The sequence below is a fragment of the Kwoniella dendrophila genome, chromosome 2, assembly GCF_036810415.1.
Source record: "Kwoniella dendrophila CBS 6074 chromosome 2, complete sequence".
Classification (NCBI taxonomy): domain Eukaryota; kingdom Fungi; phylum Basidiomycota; class Tremellomycetes; order Tremellales; family Cryptococcaceae; genus Kwoniella; species Kwoniella dendrophila.
Window position 1 is genome coordinate 104,614 of NC_089477.1, and position 26,706 is coordinate 131,319.

Consider the following 26,706-nt stretch of genomic DNA (forward strand, 5'->3'; position numbering starts at 1 on the left):
GTTGCTATTCTGAATATCGGTTCTTCCATCTTGAATCTTTACTACCAAATAGTCTGGCGAAAGATCTTCATTACATTATGAATACTAATGGGAGATAGGACCGAAGAATCATGTATAAGTTACAGAATGACTTTGCCTTTAGCTTCACTTATCGCATCCTGACCTCGTCCACGTGGAAAGGATTTGCCACCATACATCACATATATATCGCCCAAAAAAATCAAAATAAACATAACGTCACTCTGGAAAGCAGAAAAATCCATAAAATCAATCAGAATCAAAATCAACTTGCATTCATCTTCTCTTATTTACCAAACTTGTGGAACACAATATTTTACGCTCTATTCCTCTGATATAGTTCAAGATGGTCGATGAGAGCTTACCACCATTTTTGAAAACTTCTCCACCACCTACAGCACCTCCATCGCATGCACGAATACAAGCTTTATACGCGTCAACATCTTCTCAGCGAACAACGAATCCAACGGGATATAATGCTAATTCACAATGGTGGTCATCAGTCTTAGAAGAAACACTGAGAACAGGTTGGATAAATGGTGAAGATGGTGATAGATTGATACTGAAAGTTGATGATTCCCTGTTAAGTCGTTTTGAAGATGATCAAGGTAGAAGACCAAAAGGTTTAGGTGGTGTTATCGTAAGTTGATTAATTTACCTTCAATTGTGATGCGGAACGGCATGACTGATGATGATGTATTCACAGGAAGGTCTAGTGAATACAACACCACCTACACTTCATCCTTTACCTCAATTTTTATCATCACTTCCACCCTTACATGCTCCAGCATCTTTATCTTCTCGATTTATAGGTAGACCACTATGGTGGGCTGTATCTCAATTAAACCCTTTTGGTTCATCAACTGAAAAGATAGAGAAAGAAGAAACATTATGGTCAAAATACGGTAAAGGTAAAGAATATGTACATATACCATTACTTGAAGTAAGTTTACAATACCTCTTTTTAAATTCTGTTTTCATATGTTTATAACTGAATACTTATCATATTTTAAAGCAATCTGCTTCAGCTTTCACCACACACATATCGAATAATCCCGTACTATCATATACAAATGCTTTATATGATCTTGAATCTTTCAAAGAAGAATATGCCGAAGCTTGTTTTCCAGCTAGTTCAAGTTCCAAGAAATTATCTTCTGGTGTGCATAAGTTATCTATAAAGGATATTGAAATTCTGGTTAAATGGTTATATAGAGACTGTGGTGTTGTGGTTTCAGATGGATCAGTATGTTTCTCTTACGCTCGATACATTTCAATGCACGTACGGAAAGATAAGGTGACTGATTTTATCTGATAATAATAGATTATCAAAGTATTAGAAGCAGATCAAATACCTTCAGATCATCCTATAACTGAAGCTGATAGAGGTGTTATATCTGTGATCAACGCTCAACGAAAAGTAGAAAAGCAAATACTCAGTATAGAAGAGCAGATAACGCAGTGAGTTTCAATATGAATGTCATTCAGAAATAGATAGCTTATTGTCCATCCAACGTTTTAGATCACAAGAAAAAGCTAAGAAACAACTGGCAAAAGGTCAAAAGAATGCTGCTTTATCATACCTCAGATCTAAGAAACAATTAGAAGAGCTTTTAACCAAAAGGATAGCTTCATCTGAACAACTAGGATCTGTTATAAGAAGTATTGATCAAGCTAAAGGAGATGTTGAGGTGAGTTACCAGGAAGATCAGGATTACGCAGATTCTTGATATCTTTTCTATCTATAAGGTGCTAACGAGTGATTGTTTTCTGTTTAACAGATTATGGAAGCATACGAAACATCAACATCGACACTTCAAACAATCTTATCGAATCCATTATTATCTTCAGATAGAATTACAAATACTACAGATGCTTTAGCTGAAGTTATGGCTGATCAAGAAGAAATTGATCAAGCTATTAGAATAGGTGGTGAATTAGCTACTATGGGTGGAAAGAGAGTTGAAATTGATGAAGATGAATTGGCAGCTGAATTAGCTGATTTAGTGGTAGAAGAAGAGGAAAAATTAGCCAAACAACAAGTTGCAGAGAAAAAAGAACAAGAAGCTTCAAAAGAAAGAGAAAAAGAGCCAAGCAAGAAATCTCTTGAAAAGCCTATCGAACAGTCAATGCGAAAAGAAGAGCAATCTGTTATCGTTGGACTGAAATCTTCGAGTATCACTGAAAATAATAGTGAATCTAAAGCTAAAAGGACAAGTGATGAAGAAGGAACGAACGAGGATTGGCAGAATAGATATGAAGATGCTGAACTCAGAAAAGAAGCTGAAAAGAGAAGGAGTCAAGATGAACAATTGAGAAAGGAAGAAAAGAGGTTATTAGCTGAATGAGATGACTTTGGACATCGTTCTGAAGTGTCTTGATTTATGCGGACGACATCATTATACAGTACTATGTGTATCCTCTTTTTGATACTTTCTTTTACTTGTTGTAATATAAATTTAATAGTATAATCATGCAATGTTCGGTCATCTAAAAGTTCGATTTATGGAAATAGGCATTTTACCGAATCTTGATAATACGCATCAGACAGTATTGTTAGCCTGACTAATAAGCTGATGAAAACCGAAAACAGAAGGCGAGTATTCCTACTTGATTATTTCGGAAAGATATGTGAAAACTCTCAAAAATTGTTGAGGCAAAACTGATAGCAGAGACAATATCATCCGGATTTGCGCTTAATTTCTTTGAAAGACACCGTTCAATATTGTTGCATCTCATCGGTTTACATTGCTTAGTCTACAAAATGTCATCTATCTATGTTATCGTCTTATACAGCGGTGTAATCCCTAATATATCGTATGAAATCAGTAACCGGAAACACAAAGATGATAATCAGGTCACAACTCACATCGTAGTTTCATGTTTCTTAGCATCATTCAATTTTCTAACAGCTTTCATGAAATCTTCTTGTACTACAGCATCTCTATCTTCTCTAATAGCGAATAAACCGGCCTATTATTTCAGATTATACATATATATATATATATATATATATTAGCATTGTTTTTAGTTTTCCAATTTTTTTTTAATAGGAAGAGGAACAAAGAGAAAGAAAATGATAACCGGGGACTTACCTCTGTACAAACATTTCTTAAATCTGCACCATTAAAACCATCTGATAATTTAACTATAGCTTCATAATCAATATCACCAGATTTATTTATACCTTTTGCGTGAATTTTCAAAATTTCTAATCTACCTTGTTCATTTGGTAAAGGAATTTCAATTTTTCTATCTAATCTACCTGGTCTTAATAATGCAGGATCTAAAGTATCTGGTCTATTTGTTGCCATTATAATTTTTGTTTTACCTAAAGAATCAAATCCATCCATTTGATTTAATAATTCCATTAAAGTTCTTTGAATTTCTCTATCTGCTGATGTACCTTCACTAAATCTTCTTCCACCTATAGCATCAATTTCATCCATAAATATTACACAAGGTTCATGTTCTCGGGCATAAGCAAACATTTCTCTGATTAATCGTGCTGATTCACCGATATATTTATCGACAATCTAATTACACAAGCATACAACAGTAATAATTAGTATGCCTCAACATTACATATTCTCCAGTCCAGTCCGATCAAGCATCGACTTACAGCAGATGAAACTACTTTCAAGAAATTCGTGTTTAAAGTAGCAGCTACAGCTCTAGCAAGTAATGTTTTACCTGTACCTGGTGGTCCATACAATAATACACCTTTTGGTGGTTTGATACCAACACGCTATCATTACGAGGTAAGTGTAAGCTTGAAAGGCGGACTCATGCTCCTAACAAAAGAAAAGCTTACCTCGAATAATTCCGGGTTCATCAAAGGTAATTCGATAACTTCTCTTAATTCTCTAACTTGATCACCTAAACCACCAATACCTGCGAAAGATGCTGATCCCGGATCTTCAAGTGACATGTTGTAAACCTATATAATGAAGAACGCAGTATGAGTGAACATTCTCAAAAGTTCTTCTTGAATGATATAGCTGTAACTTACCATAGGATCAACTTCTCGAGGAAGAATTCGCATGATTGTCAACGTTGTCATATCTAATGATACTCTCACACCTGCTTTGAGCTATTTCATGGTAAGGGTCAGCTGAGTAAATGATAATGACTGACTACAAAGCTGACTTACTTTAGCCGCAGGTAGAGTAGGTCTATATGACACGACATAACGAGGTCCAGAGGAAGCTTTCACAATAACTAAATGATGGATCAATATCAGCTTATAACCTTTGACGAATACACGGCGGTCATGGAAGCTGAATGTCAAGCACGGAAAAGCTTACATCTTTCCTCATCTAGCTGTTTCAATACTTCACCAATAATCTGTCCCACTGATTGTAATGCTTTGATGTCATCTTCTGTTTTATCGAAATCGGTTGCGAGTGTTCGAATATTCAGTCGGACTATTCAATAATTATAGTCCGTCAGCTTCAAGAACTAGCACTGCCTAAAACCGACTTACTTTGTTTGAGATTGTCAGACATTCTTGAATGCTCTTTCACTTTCTACTCAAACAATATACATATCAACAAACCCCTATTATTTGATCCTGTAAGAGTAATCCAACTTACAGCTCTGTATCCTTTGATAGCTTCATATTTAGCAGCTTCCATACCTGCTGGAGCTACTATAGTGGGTTCCGGAGTTGGAGGAGGAGCTGTTGATGAAGACGCTTCTGCTGATGCCATTTTGTCTTGAGTGAAGTTATAGTTTGAGTATTATGTATAGATGAAGAGAAGAAGTATATCTGAATTTATGGATAGAATAGTTGAACGAAAGTACGATGTCATCGCGACTATATACCATTTACTGACGCGGCCTTGATATTCTATAGGTAAATCTTAAATATTTCACCCATTTAAGCTCTATAAGATAATTACCAAAACATCACTCGTGGTTGGTTTTCACTTATTGAAAAAAGTTGAAAAAGTTGGAGAATTGATCATATTCATTGCATTAAAGTATCTTGTGCTGTACCTCCAAGCAACAGACGATATATGCTTCGCTCGAATATCATCAGAAGCAGCTTACTCAATCTCAGATATCAGCAGTTCACAAGATACGGGAAAATGACTACTTCAATACCGACTTCACCTTCAACTAGATCACCACCTGCTAAAAGGTTGAAATCGGATGTCAGTGATATACCAAATACAATTGAAACTAATGGATTCACAGAAATAACAGAAGCTCCAATCAAATCAGAATTTATCGATGATAATAATGAAATAATACCTAAAGCTTCCACTTCCACTTCAACATCTACAATTGAACAAACAAAACCAAAGGTACAGCAGCAGCAACAAGGAGTAAAAACAAAGAAAAATCGAAAATTTAAAAGAGTTTTACCTGATAAATATTCAGCTGGTGATGTATTGTTTCAAGATATACGTGATTTTTTGGGGCAAGAATATGTTGATAATTTGATAAATGAAAAAAATGGTTTGGAATGGGAATTTCCTGAAGAATTGAAATTGTTCGAAGAAATTGTTTTGGATGTTAGTGCATTTACAGTTTCAGGTGAGTCAGTCTATTCGAATTACGAGGGTGTTTGTTGTTCGAAATCTATCTTTTATTTAGGATGATTTCATGATATCGAAATTATATCTAACCTCAATTCTATCTGATATAGGAGAATCAATATCTTTATACACATCAACCTCTAACCCAAATAAGAAATGGACAATCATAACACCTTTTGCACATCCAGGAGATAAGATAAGAGTGAAAATATATAAACATGATAGATTATGTAGTTATGCAGATTTACAAGAAATTTTAGAATTCAGTGAAACGTATAGAGGAGGTGAAGGTGATAGAAGGAAATTTCCACAAAATGGCTGTAAATATTTTGGTGAATGGTGAGTTTTTAGTTGAATGAAATCATTGATCTCTTTTACAAGTTCAAACTGAATTAATTTGGATTGGTGTTGGATTATATCCATATGATATACTCGATCATCCTTTTCCTTGATTTGGATATCCTCCCCTCATACATAAATGACTTGATCACCTAATTTAAAGTATATGCTAATCTTGAATCTCAACGTCAACATTTAGCGGTGGATGTCAACTACAACCTTTACCATATTCATTACAATTAGAACATAAAAAACGTACAGTAGAATTAGCTTACAAAAGATTTTCGAATTTATCTGGTTCAGTTCTACCGAACATTCAAGATACGATTGGATCACCGAAACAATGGGAATATCGTACAAAAATAACGCCACATTTTGATTCTGCACCAAAATGGATTCAAAAACAATTAAAAGAACAAGGTGAAGAAGTAGCTTTGAATTCTTTGAAAAATGGTGATGGTGATCAACATAAAAATGGTTGGCAATTAAGAATAGGATTTGAAAGGAAAGGTAAACCAGGTGTAATGGATATTGAAGTGAGTATCTGCGGGTTATACCTGCAGATGCCATACCACTGTATATGGTTGTATAAGCTAATTTGATTCTATAATTTCAATAGGAATGTCCAATCGCTACACCTGTATTGAATAAGAAAATGACCGAAGAGCGAAAGAGAGTACAAGAGTGAGTATTCTTAGATTTAATCGTATTTTCTTGTTTATTCCATTGAAACGCAAAAGCTGATTCATATATATATATCATATCAGCACCATAATGTCTTTCTCAAGAGGTGCAACATTATTATTACGTGATTCATTACCTGAACCAATACCTAAACCTGATATCGATAACCCTTTCAACTCCGAAACCGCACCTGAAATATCACCTGAAGATCATATTGCAATAACTAATCATAAATTACCAGTTTATGAAAAAGTTGGAAAATATTTATTTTCATTTAATGCTGGTTCATTTTTTCAAAATAATAATTCAATTTTAATTCCTTTAACAGATTATGTTAAAGAAGCTATTTTCCCTTCTACCTCTTCTTTATCAACAATAATAACAAAATCTAAATCTAAATTACCAACACATCTAGTTGATACATATTGTGGATCAGGATTATTTGGTATAACATTATCAGATAAATTTGAAAAAGTTGCTGGTGTTGAAATTTCAAATGATTCTATTATAGCAGCTAAAAAAAATGCTGAAATGAATAAATTACAAAATAAAACTACTTGGTTATGTGGTAAAGCAGAAGATATATTTGGTGATTTGCCTAAAAATGGGTTTAAAGGTGAAAATTCATGTGTTGTTATTGATGTGAGTTTTATATATATACTTCTTATTTCTAGTTTTTCCGTACTGTACGAGTATTATATTTTATCATTGATACTTAAAAGAAGTATAACTAATTGATTGTCCGATATTTTTTTTTAAATTAGCCACCAAGAAAAGGATGTGATGAACCATTCTTAAAACAATTACTTGAATTTAAACCTTTAACAATAGTTTACGTTTCATGTAATGTACATACACAAGCTAGAGATGTAGGTTATATAATAAATGAATCTGATAAAAAGGAAGGATGGAAATATGTTGTAGAGAGTTTAAGAGGATTTGATTTGTTCCCTCAAGTAAGTACATTACGTTATCTCTTCTTTTCATTTCTTCCTGATTTCATAGCACAATACAACTTCTTACTGATATATTTTCTGCCTTTTTTTTCTGAATAGACCGCTCACGTTGAAAGTGTCGCTGTACTTAGATTAGTAGAAAATTAGATTGAAATTACCAGATAAATTGATTGTTTTTTCCTTTTTTATTCGATTCGCCTCATCTCAAACCACATTGCTTATCCACATATACCATGCATTGAAGATATCATCTCGGATGATAATAAAGGAAATCGTAAAACTGCTGCCAATGTAATTCTTGGGCAACGATCGCGAGTATTTCCAAAGAAGGAATGAAAGATCAAAAAGGGATATCTACTATATGATTCACTCATCATCCACAACACGATATTCCGTGGATAGATGAGCCATGCCCTTGATATCTGGGTAGAAGCACAATATTCTTGATCTTTTGGTGACAGTCACAGAGACTTAATCTCAATTCGATGTTTTCTTGTTTGACGTTGCGTTATTTGTATTTCGCGAAGTCTGATCGGCTCTTCCTGATGCTATGAACAGTAGACACTCTCTTTATTACAAGAAGAATCGTAGGAATTTTGCTTCGTTCACATGAAAAGTGTTAATGTGAAATGTAAATGTCGATGGCTTGATCGTGAACATCATCATAAATCCAAAAACGTGAGAAGCCACTCCTATGAATAGTTTTGTACAGATCATATGCCTACTATACAGACATCATCTACAGTAATATTCCACTCAAGTTATGAGATTATATGATCTTAAGAGAGTTTGAGGTTTGAACAAGTTATTTCAAACAAGGAAAGTACTATAGGTATATCCCTAGTCACTTTCGTTAGTTGATTTCATTCGGCTCTCCTCTCATCAACTGAGATGTGATCCTGACTGTACATAACCATGAATAGGATGTTCTTCATGTTGTACATTCCTACGTGAAAAAATTAACGTTGGTTGTTAAGTTTGGGCCGAGGTTGGGGTTCTCAGAAGTCACAGAGCTTTTGAATGCTAAGGATTGAAAATTTGACCTATTTCAGTGATAGTATCATTATACAGTATTAAGGTGTCAATTCTATTGAGGTACTTGCAATAGTGTAAATGTGGACAGACTACAAAGTAGCTTATCAACGAAATTTTCTGAATCAGTTTTAGGAATTGCGATAATGGAAGAAAACTTTTAGGCTGTAGATTTGATTAGTCACGTCTGAGATACCTTGCTTGTACACATTTTACCCCCTTTACTTGCCTGGTGAGAAGAAGAAGAAGATTTCGTTCAATATAGAAGAGAAGGCATATAAGTTGTTACCGATTTATTGTTATGAGTAAAGCTGAATGTAAGTGGGAGAGTGTAATGCCATATTCATTTCTTTTTGTGCCACAATAGCATACTCGTTGTATCATGAATAGGAATTCCCAGCCACATATATATATATCTGATATGATATTGACATGTGCACTTGATCAGCGACAACTCGAGGCTATGCGCAATTCTTTCGGCACCAAGAGTTCAGTGATTGTCTACATCCCCACTCTTGATTTCCCCAAGAACAGATACAGCTAACAAGAAACGATTACTCGTATCATTGTTCTGCAGCTTTTACACTCGACCAAAATTATTTGGTCTTCATCGGAGCGGTAATCTAGAGTCATGTTTCTAGTTTCTAGTTTGGAGACCTTACTTTACTACGGTTTTGCTTGCAGCTCGCAATTATCAAAATATGAGCGAGAGCATGGACTGAAGGAAAACAAGTTCGGATATCTCATCATTATAGTATATCTCCCACCAACATTATTGCGATGTACTCGTACGTTTGCACTTACATGGACAGAGGAACAATTATAAACCTTTCGTCCTTCGTTGATAACCACTTAACTCTATACCATGTATCTTCCATGCCTCGTACCTATAGACCTAGACCATTTACTGTCTCTGTAACATGCTGAGGATGGCCATATATAGTACTGCAGTACGTGCCACAACACGAAAGTTCCGATCAATCCGCCACGTGGATTCACCGTGCTTGTTATCACCTTGTGCATCGTCATCAACACTTCGTTCGTTCGGTCGCGTCTCTCCTTCTTCCTTCCTCCTGACAATGCACAATCCCACAATAATGATATTCACAGCTTAATTAGCTTCACAATCTCATACCTCATTCTCTCTTTAGAATCCCATCTCTTTTTTTTTCATCTCTCTACCGTCAGTCCTCAACGATTTGGCGGATATATATCTATACGAAAAATCAAATAAATCTCATACCTTTATCTTTCGAAAATCAAAATCAAATCAAGCTAAGAAGGAAAGAAAGTAGTTTATTTGTTTGTATTATACCCCCTTTCTCACATCTTTCCTTCTTTGTTTCCTACCTTCTCCCCTCTATTACCAAAGAAGAAGAAGAAAGAAAGATAGAATCGAATCAATATGGCTGCTCCAGAAAAACCAATTGTCGTGAGTAGCTGTTCTCGCGGCACATGGACTTATAGGAGATAGCTAATAATATTATCATTACTCATGTTTATAGTTCACCGAGCACCTTCAGGTATGTTAAGATTCTTTTCTTCTCCTTCCTCATTTATTCTTTCAGCTTCATCACAGAACTAACAGTAAACTCACGCTCCTTATATTTGGCTTGGCTCATTATGCTAATACCCCCTCTTTCACCACACATAGCTCACAGCTTTAGGTATTCAACCAGCTTCAATCTCATTCCAATCTTTAACGCTTGAATCAGATGCTTGGATTTGTGTAAGAGAACAATTAGATACACCTCAAGTAGTTATTGTAAATCTTAATGATTCAAATGATATTGTACGACGGCCTAGTGAGTAACCTTTCCTAGCTTGTTGAAGGGGTATGCCAAGGGGAAGAGGGGAGGAAGAGATAATAGCCTCAACGCTTCTACGGGTGATGGTAATATTAAGTCGAGGGAGGGCACAATGGATGAAAGACAACATATAACCTGAGCCATTTTATTCCAGGAAGGAAGGAGGGAGACGATGAAAGCATATTTCGACTATCTTACAGTTACTGACATATATCGCTTTCACTACAGTCACCGCCGATTCGGCGATCATGAACCCTAAACCAGGGGACAAGATTCTTGCATTGAAAGGTGAGCTGCTATCGACTCTAGCAAACAACAAGAATAGATCACTTAACATGTTTATTTTTATCTCTTATCCCTCACTATCTTACGAAAACTCGATCCAATCAATGTGATTCGTCAATACAGCTGGTCGACAACTGCAGGTATTCAACCTCGGTAACAAGTCAAAGATCGGTGCCCACTTGATGAACGAAGATGTTACCTTCTGGACATGGATTAATGACACTACAATCGGTATTGTAACCGAAAGAGAAGTATATCACTGGAAAGTTATGGAAGGTCAAGCGACTCCATCGAAAGTAAGTTCATAGTACATTTAAGGCTCATTTTATGCGTTGTCAGCATGTCCGTGACTAATAACGTAACGTCGATTAGGTATTCGATAGACATGCAACATTAGCAGGAAACCAAATTATCAATTATCGAATATCTCAAGATGAGAAATGGTTAGTTGTAGTTGGTATTTCATCAAACCCCAATGCTGGTCAGCCAGGTCAAAATGGTTTCAAGATCAAAGGAGCTATGCAACTCTATTCAGTTGAAAGAGGTGTTTCTCAACCTATTGAAGGTCACGCAGCAGCTTTCGCTACTGTTAAAATGGATGGAGCACCTCAAGAATCGAAATTATTCTGTTTCGCTGTTAGAACCGCTACTGGTGCTAAGGTATGTGCCCTTTTTCCATTGAAATAGGACCAGGTGGTAGGAGACGGTGGTAAACTTCGTATCGGTCAATGCTTATTTTTTTAATTGTTCAGCTCCACATTGTAGAAATCGGTCACCAAGCACCTAACCCACCTTTCCAGAAGAAAGCTGTAGATGTATTCTTCCCGGCCGAAGCCACCAATGATTTCCCAGTAGCTCTTCAAGTCTCACCCAAACACGGTATCCTCTATCTCGTCACCAAATTCGGTTTCATCCACTTATACGAAATCGAAACTGGACAATGTATTTACATGAACAGAATTTCAGGAGAAACAATTTTCACTACTGCTCAGCATGAAAGCACTTCTGGTATTATAGGTGTCAATAGAAAAGGTCAGGTTTTGAGTGTCAGTGTAGATGAGGATACGATTGTTCCTTATATCCAACGTAAGCTAGATTCTTCGATGGTGGTTTGCATCAATCAATAGCTGACACAATTATTACAGAGGTCATAAATTCTCCCGAACTCGCTATCAAACTTGCTACTCGAGCTGGCCTGCCAGGTGCCGATCACATCATCCAGCAACAATACCAAGTGTACATTCAAAATCAACAATATAGTGAAGCAGCTAAGATTGCCGCCAACTCTCCTCGAGGTTTACTTAGAACTCAACAAACAATAGAAACATTCAAGAAACTTCCTCAAGTCCCTGGTACCCTTTCACCGATCCTTCAATATTTCGGTATCTTGCTTGAGAAAGGAGAATTGAACAAATACGAATCACTCGAATTAGCTAGACCCGTTATACAACAAGGAAAGAAACAATTATTAGAGAAATGGCTTAAGGAGAACAAGGTAAGCTGATCGTATAATGGTATTTTGTGGAGTTAGCTAACATCTTTTGTAGCTTGAATGTAGTGAAGAACTTGGTGATCTATGTCGAATGGCCGACATGAACCTTGCTCTCTCTGTCTACCTTAGAGCCAACGTACCTAACAAGGTGGTAGCAGCTTTCGCTGAACTTGGGCAATTTGACAAGATCGTTCTTTACTCTAAGAAAGTCAACTACACTCCAGATTACGCTCAACTCTTACAACACCTCGTCCGAATCAACCCCGATAAAGGAGCTGAATTTGCGACTCAAATCGTTAATGATGAAAGTGGACCTTTAGTAGATCTTGACAGAATAATCGATATCTTCATGTCACAAAACATGCTTCAACAAGCTACTTCCATCTTATTAGATGCTTTGAAAGATAACAAACCAGAACAAGGTCCATTGCAAACTAGATTACTTGAAATGAACCTTGTTAGCGCTCCTCAAGTCGCTGATGCCATTCTCGGTAACGAAATGTTCACACATTACGATCGACCTAGAATTGCAAACTTGGCTGAAAAGGCTGGTCTCATGCAAAGAGTGAGTAGCTAATTGATTCGTATTAAGGACGACCACATAGCTAACAAATGCTTATCAGGCTCTCGAACATTACGAGGATATCAACGATATCAAACGAGTTGTTGTCCATACTCAATTATTTAACCAAGACGTGAGTAAGCTTTGCAACAGTACAAAGCTGACCTGATAGTGGCTTGTCGATTTCTTCGGGCGACTCACCGTCGAACAATCTTTCGCTTGTTTACATGAGATGCTCAAGACCAACATCCGACAAAACCTTCAACTTGTCGTTCAGATCGCTTCAAAATACTCTGACTTGCTTGGTCCTGTTAAACTGATAGAACTCTTTGAACAATACAAATCATCAGAAGGTGAGACGACCCCTCATTAAATGTTGTCTGAACCTCTGCTAACATATCTTTCAGGTCTCTACTACTATCTCGGTGCTGTTGTCAACCTCAGTGAAGATCCTGAAGTACATTTCAAATACATTCAAGCTGCCACTAGAACCGGTCAAATCCGAGAGGTTGAACGAATGTGTCGAGAGAGTAACTTCTACAATGCTGAAAAGGTTAAGAACTTCCTTAAAGAAGCTAGACTTTCGGATCAACTTCCTCTTATTATTGTTTGCGATCGATTTGACTTTGTCCACGATCTCGTCCTTTACCTTTATCAAAATGGTCTTACCAACTTTATCGAAATTTACGTTACTCGAGTCAACTCTGCTAGAACACCTCAAGTCATTGGTGGGCTTCTCGATGTTGATTGTGAAGAACAAACGATCAAGAACCTCCTTGCTTCCGTTACTGGCAATTTCCCCATCGATGAATTGGTAGATGAAGTTGAAAAGAGAAACAGACTCAAACTCATCCTTCCATGGCTTAACACCAAAGTTGAACAAGGTTCAACCGATCACTCAGTATACAATGCTATCGCCAAGATCTCCATTGATTCCAACAACAATCCAGAAGCCTTCCTCAAGGAAAACAACCTTTACGATCCAGCAATTGTCGGAAAATACTGTGAAAAGAGAGATCCATACCTTGCTTACATTGCTTACGCCAAAGGTCTTTGTGATGACGAGTTAATCAACATCACCAATGAGAACCAAATGTACAAGCACCAAGCACGATACCTCGTCAAGAGAAGAGAAATTGACCTTTGGACTCAAGTTCTCGATCCCGAAAGTATTCACAGACGAGCTCTTATCGATCAAGTCATCGCTACAGCAATTCCCGAATGTACCGACCCAGATGATGTTTCAGTCACTGTCAAAGCATTTATGCATATGGAACTTCACGGACCATTACTCGAATTACTCGAAAAAATTATCATCGAACCATCGCCATTCAGTGATAACCGATCTCTTCAATCTCTTATGTTCCTTACTGCCATCAAGAACGACAAGGGTAAAGTTATGGGTTATATCAACAAACTTTCGGGATACGATGTCGATGCTATTGCCAAAGTTGCTACAGAAGCTGGTCTCTACGAAGAAGCATTCACCATCTACTCTAAACACGATAACCATGCTGAAGCTATGAACGTGTTAGTTGAACATATGGTATCAATTGACAGAGGATTTGCATATGCCAACAAGATCAACCAACCTGCTGTTTGGAGTAGATTAGGTAAAGCACAATTAGATGGATTAAGAGTTAAAGATGCTATAGATTCATATATCAAAGCTGAAGATCCATCCAACTTTGCTGAAGTAATTGAAATTGCCAACCGAGCAGGTAAACATGAAGATTTAGTCAGATTCTTACAAATGGCAAGAAAGACAGCAAGAGAACCTAAGATCGATACTGAATTAGCATATGCTTACGCAAAAACAGATAGATTACATGATATGGAAGAATTCTTAGGTATGACAAATGTTGCAGATATCCTACAAGTCGGTGAAAAATGTTTCGAAGATGAATTATATCAAGCTTCAAAATTGTTATTCTCTTCAATTTCAAACTGGGCAAGATTAGCTACTACTTTGATTTATTTAGGTGAAAATCAAGCTGCTGTAGATGCTGCTAGAAAAGCTGGTAATACTCAGTAAGTTCAAAGCACCTCTTTACTTCTTCCTTATTGTGAAAGATAGATGAATATAAGCTGATGAAAACATATGGTAATGCTGTAGAGTATGGAAACAAGTTAACGCTGCTTGTGTAGATAAGAAAGAATTCAGATTGGCTCAAATTTGTGGTCTTAACCTTATTGTGAGCTTATAAAGTGTATCATTGTCACAAGAAGCTCATACTAATAACATCCACTTCAGGTCCACGCGGAAGAATTACCTGCATTACTCTCATTATATGAGCGAAATGGTTACTTTGATGAAATCATTGCTTTGATGGAAGGTGGTCTAGGTCTCGAAAGAGCTCACATGGTAAGCTTTGCTGTCATGATATACAAATGCAGAATTCAGCTGACATCACCTAAAACAGGGAATGTTCACTGAGCTCAGTGTTCTTTATGCTAAATACAGACCTGAGAAACGTAAGCTGGACACTTCGATTTGGCCCCGATATCAGCTGACATTCATGATTTGTAGTCATGGAACACCTTAAATTGTTCTGGCAACGAGTCAACATTGTAAGTTCAGCTAACTGATCTTTGTATTCCTAGCTGATACGTTGATGAATCCATTAGCCTAAAGTCATCAAATCTGCTGAACAAGCTCATTTATGGCCCGAACTCGTCTTCCTTTATATTGTTTATGGTAAGCTGAACGTTGACCCATATTCTGGACTGAGCTGATATTAAATTTCAGACGAACCTGATAACGCTGCTTTGGCTATGATGGAGAGACTCGGTGATTGGGATCATGATCAATTCAAGAAGGTTGTTGTCAAGGTTGCCAATATGGAAATCGCCTACAAAGCTGTTTCATTCTATCTCGCCCGACAAGTAAGTAATCATATGGCAACGGTATAACACTACAAATGCTGACGCTACGTCCTCTTAGCCTAACCTCTTACCTGATCTTCTCGCCGCTTTGACACCTCGACTTGACCATGGACGAGTTGTCAAAATCATCCAAAACGAAGATCATTTACCTCTTGCTAAACCATATCTCATCGCTACTCAAAAACTCAACTTATCAGTTGTTAACGAAGCTTATAACGATTTATTGATTGAAGAAGAAGATCACATTACATTACGAAGTAGTTTAGAAACTCATGATCAATATGATGCCATCAAACTTGCTAAGAGATTAGAAAGTCATGAATTATTAGAATTCAGAAGAATCGCTTCATTACTTTACAGAGTGAGCTTACTTACGCTGAAGTCCTAGGTAAAAATCGAATAAGAGTTATGAGCTGACATCTTATCTTATACTATAGCTCAATGGAATGTGGGAAGAAGCTCTAGGTCTCGCTAAAGCTGATCGTCTATGGCGTGATGCACTTGAGACTGCAGCAGCGAGTAAAGATATTTCTGTGGCTGAAGAATTAGCCGGTTACTTTGTTTCAATCGGAAACAAAGATGCTTTCGCTGCTATACTTTATGTTTGTTTCGAATTGGTCAGACCTGATTTCGTTGAAGAGATGGTAAGTTATTTTGAATGTCATTCCCAATTTATAGATGAAAAATATACTGATTTCGAACAAAATAGTCATGGAGATTCGGTTTAAGTGATTATTCAATGCCATATAAATTGCAACAACAACGTGATCAATCAAGTAAAATTGCCGCTTTAGAAAAAGAAGTTAAAGAATTAAAAGCTAAAACAATAGAAAAAGATCAGCCTGAAAATGAACCTAGTTTAATGGGTACTGGCTTAGGTCAAAGATTGATGATTGGTGGACCAGGGTGAGTCAAAATGATCCTCGGGATGTTGTCTTTACCGTTGATAGGGCAATCTGCACTCGAATAATTGCTAATTGAAATTCATTTTTAGTGGTGGACCAGGATTCGGTGGAATGCCAAATGGTGGTGGATTGATGTCCCAACCAACAGGATTTTATTAGTTAAAAAGCTATATTAACAAATATAATCATATCTTCTTGCCTTAAAATTCTTCATGTGATACCTTTTTCTGTTCCTCTTTTAATTCTTTCTTCTCACAAGGTTTCCCTTTTTCATTCTCTTTTTCACGTTGGGAGTAGTAGTAGTAGACGTAACGATCTCATATAAAAAGTTAGATATGAATAAACAATGAATTATCCGATAGATTTATAATGCGAGGGTATTGAATCTTTGTCAGCAGCCAATGAGGTGAAATCGTTTGATCATGAAACTGTGCTATTTGGCTTCATATGCGATGATAGCAATCCGAATGATGAATGCATTATATATATATGTATCTCATCTATATATGTTTGTATCGGTTTATTCGACCTTGCTTGTTCTGCATTATCAAGAAATCTATTCAATCATCATTAACCAATCTCCAAACTTTTATTGACCCATCATCAGCTACAGAACTTAATATTCCTAAACCTTTTTTTTCTTTAGGATCATCTTTTCTTATATTCCAAGATAAATGATTTATATCATTTACACCATGTGCATTTTTAATTGCTGCTATTGGTTTGATATCTATTCCATTTTTTGTGGTATTTGTTGTTTTAAGATGAAATATTACAATTTTACCATCACTTCCTGTTGATGCTAATAAACCTAAATCTTCTTCTTCTTCTTCAACATTGTCCTCTTGTGATGATGAGGATGAGGAAAATAAGGGCGAAGGAGACCAAGATAAAGAAAATATCGATCTTGAATGTACACCTAAATGAATAATTTCAATCCATTGTGAATCTATTTGATTACCACTATTTATAAATAGTAATAATTATCGTCAATTTCAAGTAAATTTGTAGTAAAAATAATAATATAGCAAGAATATCATTTGAATTTCGGATTATAGCGAGACCAATAATAGACTCACCCCTTTTTAAATATTCTAATACCACCTAAGTCACCACCACAAGCTAAATATTTACCATTAGGTGAAAAAGCTAATGACCAAATAGTTTCATCTTCTTCTAAAGGTGGTATAATTAATTTATCTTGTAATTCTTTTTCTTCTTTTGAAGGTATTAAAGCATCAATCAAAGATTTAGATGAATTGGAATTGGATGAAGATAAAGTAAGTGGAATAAGAGGTAATTTAGGATGTAATTTTTGAAATATTGTCCAATCTGAATCTGGATCATCAAAAGCTAAATGTATATGTGAATCGTATGAAGCTGAAGCTAATATCTGTATCGTATCCCATCGTATCGTACAAATGTCATTGTTTGGTAGGTAAATAGTCAGCTATCCTTTTCCCTCTGAATTTTCATGGATATCTTTATCTTAATTGTGTGCTTGAAATTGCAAGTTAATTTTATGGGATATACTATAGAACTCACCTCTTCATGTGGATGCCATGCAATACATTTAACATCTTGTGTATGTTCCATCATTACTGCTATACATTCAAAATCTGAATCTGGTTGAACTATTGACAAAATAGCAAATAACAAATAACAATAATATCAGCAAGACCATTCTGTTATCATTACAATTAATTTTTAAAATCAAGTCACTATCACGATAGATTTTGATTAAATTAATCTATCAATTAATTAATTTCAACTCACCTTCCCATACCCAAACACTTTTATCTCTTGAACAACTAGCTAATAAAGAACCATCATTTGAAAATGCTACAGATTTACATTCACTTTCATGACCTTCTAAAGAAGTAACACATTCCCATTCTTTTTTCAAAGAATTACCTCCTTCTATCCCTTGACTTTTTGGTTTATATATACCTTCTCCTTGCTCCTGATCATCATCTTCTCCTTGATCAGAATCAACATCATCATCATCGTCAGGTATAACTTCTTCATAAATATTTACAGTAGAATCAAATGAACCTGAAGCTAAAGTTTTACCATCATTTGACCAACAAATTGATCTTACAGTTCTTTTATGTTCGGTTTCAATTATTTTATTTAAACTAAATACTGGTTTTGATGACGAACTTGAAGGTAAATCCAGATCCAATCCACCACTACTGCTTGATGATGTTGTTGTTGTTGTTGTCGGAGATGTCGAAGTATCATTGCTAGAAGGTAGAATATAAGAGAATAACCTAATTGACTTATCTGTTGAACAAGTCGCTAATAGATTTCGGGTAGGATTGAAAACAACATTCCATGCTGGTTCATTGTGAGATGATAATTCTGCTATTAGTTGTAGTTGAGGCATATTGAATCCCTCTTAAGTTGTAACGAGTTTGATGGGGTTTGAGAGATGGATATGCTGAAGCCAGCGAAGAGCCTCACTGTGCGAATAAAATATGTACGTTGTCGAAGTGTATAAAGAAATCAATCAGAATTAGAGAAATGGACGAGAATGGTTTAGTTATGACGGAATATGATAGCGAGGAAGTGAAGTTGGATGGTGGAGGGGAATTAGCGAAGAACATTATATTACTTTGTACGGTGAAGTGAAATATTACCAGTCTTGTGTTCCCTTTTTACATACATTCTGATGTAGTACTTGGTTACCCATAAGGATATTAGACACAAAGCAGAGGAAATTACAGACATAATCCATACATACTATACAGCATAAGTATGACCGTAACTCAAAATATAGAACCAAAAAAGCAGATACCGGTGACTTGCTTCACTGGATTTCTAGGTAAGTTGGAAGATGGATGTATGATTGTAGGACAAAAAGCTAATGATGAACAAATCCATGCGTAGGTGCTGTAAGTTTATGGTTTCGTCAGTAGCTGGGCTACGAATCAAATATATGGATAATTTACTGGTCAGATGCTTATGAAATACTTTGGGACCATATACAGGGGAAAACATCAGCAATTATATCATTAATTCAACAATTACCTAAAGATTACAAGGTTGTATTGCTGAAAAATGAATATGGAGATGTCGAAGGTGAGTAAAATCACTTCCATCATTGTCTTGATTTCGACAACGCTGACGTCTCCTTCTCACATATCGACTTCGACTTGTAGTCGACTCAATACTGGCTAATCAGTCTAACATATCTGGTGTTTCTGAAATACTGAACGGATGTTTGTGAGTATACCATCAACCAGATTGTTTTTATGAAAGCTGATACCAAAGGCTGTTGTTAAAGGTGCTGTACAATGGTGGGATTAGTGGAGAACGCTTTAAAGGAAATTAGAGATACCATGCAACCAGATAGGATTATCATTGAATCTAGGTGAGTGCACGTTTATGTGACCTAACATTACCAGCCTTTCTGGAAATACAGTGCGTTCAATATATCTGTACTAATTCAGATATGATAGTGGCTCCGCTTTCCCAGCTACTTTAGCATTACAGATAAAGCAACTTGAACCTGAAGGATTTAAATTAGATGGTGTAGTAACGGTGATTGATTGTTTAAATTTTAAAGGATATGAAGATTCTTCACCTTCTGCTAAGGTATGTGTGTCTTAAATTCAGAAGTACCGCAAAGTACAAAGTTGGAACACCCTCAGCTGATTTCGAATTCCTTTGACCCCTTTGATAGTTACAAGCAAAATATACAGATTTACTTTTATTATCGAAACATCAATTGATTAGTGAACGTGAAATGGATGATTTGATAGATTCATTAAATGATCTAAATGATGAAACACCAAAAATCAAAATTAGTGGTGATGCCAAACAAGAAAACCCTTTGAAACCTGATTTGATATTTGGTATAGATACGAAATTATACAATTTGGTTAATGGTGAAAAATCATCTTGGGAGAATATTTCTGGTAATGACAAAGAATGGCATGGTGATGAGATTGAGACTAAACAAATATATAAAGGTAAACAACCCCAAGTGAAACATCAACATGATCACAATGGACACGACCATAATCACGCACACGAAAATGCACATAATCACGATCACGATGAGGAAATACCTGAGATAGAACCTATAGGTAGAGAACTGTTAGATCAAGAATTAGGTAAACTGTCTTTTGAGATATATAGAGGTAGGTCTGATCGTATTCAGGATTCTTATATCTAGCAAACTGTTATATATACTGATATATGTGCCATTATAGTAAAAGGAATAATACGTTTACAATCATCTGAACCCAAAGGATACACTACCAATATATTAAATTATGCTTTTGGTCGATACGAATTAACACCTATACCTTCTTTAGATGATGATGAGAAATTGAAAGGAGCTAGTTTGAGATTAACTGTAATGGGTGAAAGAGGTGAAGTAGCTCGTAGATCTAGGAAATTGGCTGAAGGACTCGGTGCTCAGTTAAGTCAGGATAGATAGAGTATATAGACATCGAATGGACATTAAGGATAGATTGTAGATTATATTAATACATTGGTATGTATTGTTATTTCATCTTATCTATGTATTTGGTATACTGTACGTTGGTACTCAGTAAGTGAGTATGCCACACGTCACCATCAGCAATCAGCAATCAACCATCAACCTTCAACCATCAACCATCAAAAACACCATATATCTGACGTCAACCATCATTCTAAAAATGATTAATAATATTCCCATCAAAATTGATGTGATCAGCTCGACACACTATATACTATATGACATGAATTATTACCTCCTATTTCATTTCATTTCTTACTCTTTCTCTACTCATCCCATATTTTGACAATTCATTCAAGCTGAATTCGAACATAAAACAGACGATACAAAATACACAATTCAATAAAATTATCAGTTGATACCATGAATACAATGCCGACAAGACCCTGTATTCAAGAGAGCGACGTCAACAAATCAATAGACTATCCAGGAACATATCAAAACTACCTACTGAACTCATACATTATATTCTAAATATGATCAAATGGGGTCATGACTCATCATCAAAATTAGCATTAATGAAGACCTGCAGACGATTATATCATATGTGTGGTCCGATGCTTTATGAGAAGATCACTTTCAACGAGGAGAATTGCAATAGAATTTTCTATGGTTTAGGTCCTAATTTTGGTGGTTCAGATATACCTTCCAAGATACCGAAAAAGGAAGACGATAAAACCCCTTTCGCTAGGAAATTTAACCTGATTCAATCTATCCGCGCGCTTCGAATTGATGATATTAAATGTATACCGGTCATCAATGATGCTATCGAAGATTGTTTGAATGGTAATCAAGACGATCCAGAGTCAGACATGTTTGGACTACTCAATTGTCCATTTACACTTAGTTTTGGATATGAAGCAATATATGAGTTAGAAAGATATCCCTCTAAATGGTATAACGAGTTCGATGATCTTTGTGAAATGATTTTTGCAAGCTACACATGTTATCATACTGGACCATATGAAGTCAGACTCGGTGCAACATTGGATCTATATCAATCATTATCACAACATGATAATCCATATACTGTCTTTACGATGCACGTATATGACTTAAATTGTATAGACCTACATGAACTGAAAGCTAAAACTATAATGATCTTCTTCACGATTAGAGAAGAGCTTACGGAAGATGACGAAGATGGCGACTACGCGGAATACCAAGTAATGACTATCAAATCTTTCATTTCTCGTCATTTCAATACAACTGAACCTTCGTAAGTCAACTTATATCAGGCTTTCTGTACATAGCCTCAAATGACGATTAAGCTGCACCTTATTGAATGTTTCCTTAGATACATTGGACTTGATCCTACGATCCAAAAAATCGAATTCCACAATGTAATTTACTATGACAACCTGGAAACAGACCAACGACAAAAAAGGATTACTGATTGGTTAATTACCAGAGAGTCAGAAAATTCAATCAGACAACAAGATTCCAAAAGAACTGTCATTTCGAAATGTCAATTGCAGTATCAAAAAGAAGCAGATGTAGAAGCAAGATATGAAATATCTGATTTACCACCTTTCGTAATTGATTTGTTCGAAGACTCGAACCGAAAAGATCTTGAAGCAGCCTCTGAAAAGTTGGTTTTCTCTATCAAAACATGATGTTTGTTCTATCTGTCTTCAGAATGGGTATATGGACAAGTACGGCAAGAGGTAGCTTTGTAAGCTCTTTCCCTTCCCAAACGCATCACGATACAAAAGATAATGGATATAACTGATTAGACGTATTTCACGGAATGCCGTAGCGTAACAGGTAAGGTCAAAAGGAAATGAAAGGTTAGTAACATCCTTGTCGATCCTTTGCCCTTAGGTATGCGTTCGAAGATCTCAAAGGAAAGTGTTTGACTCTACCTTTGCCCGTAGCAGATAAAGGTAAGGCAAAATTATGTGTGTAGTCTATGCTATGTTAAGCTATATAAAGCGATAAAATCGAGTCATCCAAATTACGAAGATTCCGACCATTCAAATTCAAAAAAAAAACATCATCTTAAACCCCCGACTTAAAATCAACCATCCAATAATATATATAACGACCATTCTATACAACCTATCGCTGATAAAAAGTAAAATCATAGTAATCATACTTACTCACATCAACAATTATTAGACATCCATACAATATGACCTACGTCGCTAGACAACCCACTACTACCAAACTCACTCATCCAGCTCTTTTAACCACTACCAAAGGTTCAGCTGCACCACCTCATACACCACTTTCACCTTCCACTCTCACCAATAGCAAAAACCGTGCCTCTCACATCAGCCCACAAATCGTTCAACCACCTGTAGTTAATTATGCCATGTTAAGAGAACATCATGCTTATGCATTGAAGAATACCATTGCTAGGTTAAGATGGGATCAAGTTAACAATTTATATTTACCTAATCAAGATGCAGATTGGAATCATAACGAAATGATTTCAAAATTGGAAAAAGAATTAAATGATGTACAAGAAGCACAAAAAGGTTTAGATAAGTTTCCCACTATCTGTCATGCACCTACCGCATTTCCTAAACCACATGGACCATTGACGAACGAAAAACACGAAGAATTGAAAGAATTGGAAGAATTGAAAGAAAAAAAGATAAATGAACAATTGGATAAAGATTTCAGTGGAATCTTACGACAGTTATTCATTGGACCGAAAACTAAATTACAATGGAAGAGAGATGAATTATTGAGACATCAATTAAAAGAAGGTGATTTAGAAGAAATATCAATGTTGATTCCAACTGAAAATAGAAAATGGATGATGTTACAACAAGAGAAGAGAGCACATGGTCATGGTCATCCTCACAACAGAAAACCTTATGAACAACAAAGATTAGAAAAAGAAAATCGAAAAATCAAAGCTAATCTTGCAAAAATCGCCAAAGAAAAAGCTGAAGAAGCGGAAGCTAAAGGAGAAACTGGTGAAAAGAAACAAAAAATCATTGGACCTTTAACTAAAGAAGAATGGCATGCTAGTTTACCTATTTCAGGACCAAAAACTGAACAACAAGCTAATTTGTTACCTTTACAAAGAGCACAAAGACATGCTATTATAAGTTGGTTACAAAGACCTTGGGGAAATTATAATGAAAAGGCATCAAAAGCTATGGAAGCTTTAGCTGAATTAGCTAAAGAATCCTTAGAAGAAGAAAAAATTTCAAGAGAAAAGATGAGAGCGAAAAAAGGGGAACAAGTAAAGCAAAGTGAAAACGAGAAAGAGAAAGTAGGTGGAAGTAAGAAATCTGTTGAAAAAGTTGAAAAGGATGACATAGAAAAGAGTAGAGGTGCTAGTCCAAAGAAAGATGAGGAAGTGGAAAAGAACAATAAGGACGGGGAAGCTGCAAAGGCTTAGACAGTTATGTATTTCTTCGTAAATATAACCAATGAGTAAAAGTTGTTTGCCAATTCCTGTGATGATATGTATATTCCTGATTACTACAGTACGATTGTAATTGTGTCTAAGCGAAAGCGACGGTGATCAACCGAGGTCAATGAGTTCCCCCATCTCAGGGTGATCACAGAAGTATCAAGCACCTTAACATAGTAGATGGTTGATAAAGAACAACGAACGATTCGATCCATGTGTAGTCTTGGAATCTCATACAGTAGTTGTATGCATACTCAAGAGATTCAGTATATACGTTCATATTCTTGCTCACAATTGACTTATCGTACATAACGAGTGGGTCTAAGATCTGTGGCTTATTCTAACCAACACATACTACTGTATTTATACAACAATGTTGTTCTTGCCTCAAGTGATCGGGTGGTTCACTTCGAATCTCGATTTCAACTTAACTCTACTCGAAGATAAGGAAAACAAAGTTTATGAAATTGATTCACCACTCTTTCTCCATGAAAACAATACCATATCCCATCGTAAAGCGTATGTGACTCTTGTAGGTATAGAGTTTGGAACGCAAATCATTCTGTTTCATCTTTTTGCTTTTTTCCCCTATTCATTAGGTACTGACTTGTAATTATCCTAAATCGCGTCACCGATAAAATACCTTCTTGTCTATCAAGATAGGTATCAATTTCAAGATTTTAATACAATCACAACAAGATCGGAAAGATGATCTCGCCACCTTTTGGTAACAATGATACAGAGTATTCTATTGGGTTTTATCTTAAAATCGAGATGAATAATGTCTTTTCATCACGATACTGGTTGCGCATACTCAATTCTTCAAAGTTGCAAGTTGATAGCTGACTTTAGAATACTACCAATCTCTTATATCCTATAAATCGATAAATCAGCTCGACAAGAAACATGACGATATCTGCCTATCCATCTGCATCACCAATCAGCACATCGACGCTTCAACTGAAGAAACTGAACCTTTGCTTACAGCATACCACTTTAGAACCCATTTCAGCTATACATCCACATTTACTTGATATTCTACGTATAACCCATCCCACATTATTATTAAGGATATCAAAAGCTTTCTATGATGACCTGATACCAAAGCTATATGAAACGTTACTTCTAGATAAAAATAATATTACCGGTATTTTGAAAGGTATAGACCTTACAGCTCTGTTTGATAGGAAAAGGGATTGCTTAGGATTGGTAAAACGTTTAACGATTTCGGACATAAGAGTTTTAGGTGAAATACTTAAAGTAATTCATAAAGATAGGTCAGGATCAAATACTGGTAATAATTTAGAGTCAGGTAGAATACTTTCCAAACCGGTTTTTCCTAATCTAGAAACACTTCATCTTCCATTCAACTTACTCAAGTCTTTAAATGATATCACAATTACTTCTAATCAAATATCATCAATCGATAATCATGAAGAAGAGGAAGATAACGATAAGAAAATACAAGAATGTTCATATGTGTTTTCACATTTAATCAGAACCAAAACGATTATGTTGGATTTTGCAGAAGAGCTAGATACGGATTTATATTGGTCATTTGATTTAACTTTATTGAATTTACTTGAAGATATACCTAAAACCAACTCATCAACGAAAATTTGGATAAATACTATATTACCTAAAGATAGACCTGAAAAAGGTTATATACCACATAATTTATCATTAAAATCTGAAGTGCATTTTCAAGATCACAATGACGTAAACAATGATTCACTACAAAAGGGAAGAGAGAATGAAAATTTGAATGAATCAAAAGCGAAAGTGATAAGAGATCATTATGACGTGCACACTTCAAGAGATAAATTCCCAAATATAAATTACTATGTTGATGATGTAGGAGGTATAAAAGAAGAATTGCACAAAATGGTTGATCTTCAAATTCGAGTTGATGAGAAATTGTTTCTTGATCAAGGAGATGGCGGTTTACTTAGATTAGAAGAATGATATAGATATAAACGTGCTTATAATATAGACAATAATGCTGTTTAGAAGGATTCAAATGTATGGTATGCTGGACCCAATTTCATGTATTGGTCAGATTCACTATTTCGTCCTTCCAAAAGCGCGCACGGACGGTGAGATCCGGGTTCGGTGTAGAGTGGGGGAGTAACGAACGTGGGGTAGAACCTCGAGCAGAAGTACGAGAAAATTCATTTAACTTATCAGAAGTTGTTGAGAAAGATCGCTTTAGCTTGACATCGGTACTACCTTGCGGCGGTCTCTAGCTACAATCGACCTCATGTGGCTCATGTGAAAGTACAGTCAGCTTGATTGTATGACCTT

The 26,706-nt window shown here is 35.8% G+C and overlaps 9 protein-coding genes across 9 annotated transcripts; 7 read left to right on the top strand and 2 right to left on the bottom strand.

Annotated features, from left to right (window-relative positions):
• Nucleotides 1-364: 364 nt before the first annotated feature.
• L201_001466 (uncharacterized protein) lies at nt 365-2,366 on the top strand (the record flags this gene model as incomplete). The annotated part of the gene is made up of 6 exons (XM_066217255.1): nt 365-658; nt 725-961; nt 1,034-1,264; nt 1,343-1,479; nt 1,541-1,709; nt 1,800-2,366. 6 exons carry the CDS (start codon nt 365-367, stop codon nt 2,364-2,366), a joined length of 1,635 nt encoding a protein of 544 aa, XP_066073352.1.
• Nucleotides 2,367-2,883: 517 nt separating this feature from the next.
• On the bottom strand, nt 2,884-4,730 carry L201_001467 (26S protease regulatory subunit 10B; the record flags this gene model as incomplete). Its single annotated transcript, XM_066217256.1, has 9 exons — nt 2,884-2,991; nt 3,114-3,554; nt 3,641-3,766; nt 3,833-3,958; nt 4,031-4,111; nt 4,172-4,239; nt 4,326-4,445; nt 4,505-4,547; nt 4,614-4,730. 9 exons carry the CDS (start codon nt 4,728-4,730, stop codon nt 2,884-2,886), a joined length of 1,230 nt encoding a protein of 409 aa, XP_066073353.1.
• Nucleotides 4,731-5,111: 381 nt separating this feature from the next.
• On the top strand, nt 5,112-7,690 carry L201_001468 (uncharacterized protein; the record flags this gene model as incomplete). Its single annotated transcript, XM_066217257.1, has 7 exons — nt 5,112-5,562; nt 5,675-5,903; nt 6,103-6,439; nt 6,523-6,587; nt 6,671-7,229; nt 7,352-7,543; nt 7,643-7,690. 7 exons carry the CDS (start codon nt 5,112-5,114, stop codon nt 7,688-7,690), a joined length of 1,881 nt encoding a protein of 626 aa, XP_066073354.1.
• Nucleotides 7,691-9,980: 2,290 nt separating this feature from the next.
• L201_001469 (uncharacterized protein) lies at nt 9,981-16,672 on the top strand (the record flags this gene model as incomplete). Its single annotated transcript, XM_066217258.1, has 22 exons — nt 9,981-10,007; nt 10,081-10,098; nt 10,230-10,380; nt 10,612-10,671; nt 10,792-10,964; nt 11,041-11,328; nt 11,421-11,754; nt 11,814-12,163; nt 12,216-12,725; nt 12,784-12,855; nt 13,000-13,075; nt 13,130-14,753; nt 14,839-14,917; nt 14,977-15,087; nt 15,146-15,197; nt 15,253-15,293; nt 15,351-15,420; nt 15,472-15,608; nt 15,667-15,969; nt 16,046-16,252; nt 16,318-16,514; nt 16,603-16,672. 22 exons carry the CDS (start codon nt 9,981-9,983, stop codon nt 16,670-16,672), a joined length of 4,950 nt encoding a protein of 1,649 aa, XP_066073355.1.
• A 401-nt stretch (nt 16,673-17,073) lies between these two features.
• L201_001470 (uncharacterized protein) lies at nt 17,074-18,902 on the bottom strand (the record flags this gene model as incomplete). Its single annotated transcript, XM_066217259.1, has 4 exons — nt 17,074-17,476; nt 17,593-17,906; nt 18,059-18,147; nt 18,290-18,902. 4 exons carry the CDS (start codon nt 18,900-18,902, stop codon nt 17,074-17,076), a joined length of 1,419 nt encoding a protein of 472 aa, XP_066073356.1.
• A 371-nt stretch (nt 18,903-19,273) lies between these two features.
• On the top strand, nt 19,274-20,963 carry L201_001471 (uncharacterized protein; the record flags this gene model as incomplete). The annotated part of the gene is made up of 8 exons (XM_066217260.1): nt 19,274-19,340; nt 19,406-19,426; nt 19,475-19,597; nt 19,678-19,741; nt 19,803-19,889; nt 19,978-20,113; nt 20,202-20,661; nt 20,734-20,963. The coding sequence occupies 8 exons, from the start codon at nt 19,274-19,276 to the stop codon at nt 20,961-20,963; spliced, it is 1,188 nt and encodes a 395-aa protein (XP_066073357.1).
• Nucleotides 20,964-21,502: 539 nt separating this feature from the next.
• On the top strand, nt 21,503-22,642 carry L201_001472 (uncharacterized protein; the record flags this gene model as incomplete). The annotated part of the gene is made up of 2 exons (XM_066217261.1): nt 21,503-22,245; nt 22,324-22,642. 2 exons carry the CDS (start codon nt 21,503-21,505, stop codon nt 22,640-22,642), a joined length of 1,062 nt encoding a protein of 353 aa, XP_066073358.1.
• A 518-nt stretch (nt 22,643-23,160) lies between these two features.
• Nucleotides 23,161-24,387, top strand: L201_001473 (uncharacterized protein; the record flags this gene model as incomplete). The annotated part of the gene is made up of 1 exon (XM_066217262.1): nt 23,161-24,387. One exon carries the CDS (start codon nt 23,161-23,163, stop codon nt 24,385-24,387), a length of 1,227 nt encoding a protein of 408 aa, XP_066073359.1.
• A 921-nt stretch (nt 24,388-25,308) lies between these two features.
• L201_001474 (uncharacterized protein) lies at nt 25,309-26,367 on the top strand (the record flags this gene model as incomplete). The annotated part of the gene is made up of 1 exon (XM_066217263.1): nt 25,309-26,367. One exon carries the CDS (start codon nt 25,309-25,311, stop codon nt 26,365-26,367), a length of 1,059 nt encoding a protein of 352 aa, XP_066073360.1.
• Between the last annotated feature and the right edge of the window lie 339 nt (nt 26,368-26,706).